The 2566-nt window shown below is 64.1% G+C and overlaps 1 protein-coding gene across 1 annotated transcript in view; it reads right to left on the bottom strand.

The window, feature by feature from the left end:
* Positions 1-2566, bottom strand: part of LOC108571269 (protein tiptop) — a 61699-nt gene that overhangs the window by 1924 nt on the left and 57209 nt on the right. The window contains exon 4 of the mRNA XM_017933269.1: positions 5-2566. Within this exon, the coding sequence (XP_017788758.1) occupies positions 5-2566 (2562 nt within the window). The remainder of the gene's footprint in view (positions 1-4) is intronic.

The following is a 2566-nucleotide window of genomic DNA, read 5'->3' as shown; positions in this document are numbered from 1 at the left end:
GAACATCGAGGAGAGCGCTCCGAGGCTGCTCGAGCCCTTGGTGTCCGGGGTTCCGCGGGGCGTCACCGACCTGTCGCTGCTCGTCGGACTGCTGGTGCTGTTTCTGCAAGGGCTGCGAGCCAGTTGCTCCGGTTGTCCACTGGACCTCGGAGTCGGTGGGTTCATGCGAGGTGACAACACCTCCCGGCCCTCCTCCGATCCTTCGTGCAAGCTGCTCCGCCGATGGTTGAACGAACCTTGCTGCTGCTGCTGCTGCTGCTGCTGCTGCTCCTCCTCCTCCCTGCAGTCCTCCACGATCTCCTTCTTGACGAAAACCTCGCGATTCGACTGCGACTGTTGCTCCTCCTCGTTGCCGATTCGTTCCTCCGGCGACTCCTCGTCTCGGGGCTCCTTCTTCACGACCACGCCCGCCGCGCTCACCGCGCCTGAAGCGGACGTCTCCTCGTCCCCGGACTCTTCCGTGGGCGAGGGATGGTGACGAGTGGAGGGCATGCTCGCCGGTCCGACCTGTTTGTCCGGCGTGACGCGACGATGATGATGATGATGATGATGGGAATGCCTGGTGTCCGAGTGGCCCACCGAGGAGAGATCTACGCGCCTCTCGGGCGTCATCGCATCGGTTCGTCCGGCGCTACCCCTTTCCGAGACGGAGCTCGACTCGCTGCCGCTTCGTTCCCGCCTTGCCGCCGCGCTCGTGGTGTAGTGCTGTTGCTGCTGTTGCTGCTGTTGCTGATGCTGATGCTGATGCTGATGCTGATGCTGCTGATAGGACCGTAACAGATTCATCGTTTGCGGGTCGACCAACGGTTTCGTGTAGTCGACGCTCTCGTCGATGCCTAACCGCTTCAAGATACTCGTGCCCATCGGGGCACCGGGTTGGGCGTGATGCAGACCGGGTGTGCCGTGCCTGACGCGAGAGTCGAAGCTCTTCTCGATCAGCTTCTCGATGGCGTTCAAGACCGACGGGGACGAGCTGCCGCCGCCACCGGTGGTCTCGCCGGTGCTCGGAGTCGGCGTGTCTTTGCCAGGGGTGGTCGCGTCGCTGGCCGACGAGGGTGACCGATGGTGCCTCGAGGACACCGAGGAGCCGTCCTCCGTCACGCTCTTGCGGCCGCTCTCGGTGGGCGGTAACGTGGCGGGCAGGTGATTCGACATCAACGCGTTCTTGAGGAAGTTCCGTTGATTCACGCCCACGGTACCCGCGCCGATGCACTGGCGTATGTGATCGACGAAGATGGTCGTCTCGATCTTCTCGCCGCACTTCTCGCAGGTTATCCTGCCTGCGTGTTTCCCGAGAGCGTGGCTCAGCCCGGTGGCAGCGTCGCCGTTCTTGAACTCGTTCTGCGCTCGCTCCAGCTCCAGCAGCTTTCTCACGGGCAACGACTTTTTGCGCTTCTCCCTCGTCTGCCGTCGTCGTCCTCCGGTTTCGGTGATCGAGCGCATAATGTGCTCCTTGTAGTGGGAGTTTTTCACCATGTGGTTGCTCAGTTCCTTGAGCGAGCTGAACGCTTGGTCGCAGACCTTGCAGGTCAGCACGGCGCTCACGTGGCTGCTGGTCGCACCGGAACCAGGACCGGTGGGGTTTCCGGTGTGCGTGCCGGAAGCGCCACCGGCGGTCACCGCCGCTCCACCAGCCCCGGCTCCGCCGCTCACGGCCCCGGCACCACCGCCGCCGCTCCCACCGCCGCCACCTTTGCTCTCGTCCGACGACTTCCACGAGATGATCTGCTCCTGCGAGATGATGTTGGTGTAGTGTTGCGTCTGCTGCATGTGCGAGGTCATCTCGGCGAGAGAGCGGAAGCTCTGGCCGCACCACATGCACTTGAGAATCTGTCGGGTCTGCTCGGCCCCCTTTCCCAGCCAGACGTCTTGCCCGCGGACCAGCTTCCTCGGCAACGGCATCGTCTCCTTGATCAGCAAATTCAGCTCGGATGGACTCTGCTTGCTGCTCGGCGTCGCGGAACCACCCCCTCCGCCTGCGGAGCCGGCGCTGCTGCCCGAGCCGGTGTTCGGCAGCTGCTGGTGCGGCTGTTGAGGCGTCACGATGCTAGGCACGCTCGGCTGTTGGGGATGGAGCGCGGACGCGGCAGCCGGCACGGGCATGTTCACGCCGCAGTGTTTCGCTTCCTTCATGTGCGTGGTCATCGCGGCCAGCGTTGGAAAGCTTTGCTTGCACCAGACGCACTTGAGCACGTCTTTGGCCTGATCGGCGCCTTTGTTCAACCAATGGGACTGCCAGGCGCTGTGTCTGCTTCCGGAGGTGGAACCGCCGCTGGCGTTCCCGGCAACGGCAGCCGCTGCGGCAGCGGCGGCGGCAGCTGCGGCCGCGGCTCCACCGGCACCGCCACTCGCTCCGACGGAACTCGACCTGAACAGATCCTCGCCGCCTAATTTGCTCAGCTCGCTCATCTTCTCGAGCGCTTTGGTCGCCTCGCTCGGCTGATAGGGCTTGTCTAAAGCGGACGGTGGCTTCATCTTGCCGTTCCAGAGCTGCTGATGATGCTCGACCACGCCGGCGGTGCTCTTCGGCGAGAGTTGCTGCTGACTAGTGGCCGCAGCCGCGACC

The sequence above is a fragment of the Habropoda laboriosa genome, unplaced genomic scaffold (assembly GCF_001263275.1).
Source record: "Habropoda laboriosa isolate 0110345459 unplaced genomic scaffold, ASM126327v1 scaffold57, whole genome shotgun sequence".
NCBI lineage: Eukaryota > Metazoa > Arthropoda > Insecta > Hymenoptera > Apidae > Habropoda > Habropoda laboriosa.
Note: the sequence above shows the minus strand (reverse complement) of the source record. Positions and strands in the feature narration are given on the sequence as shown.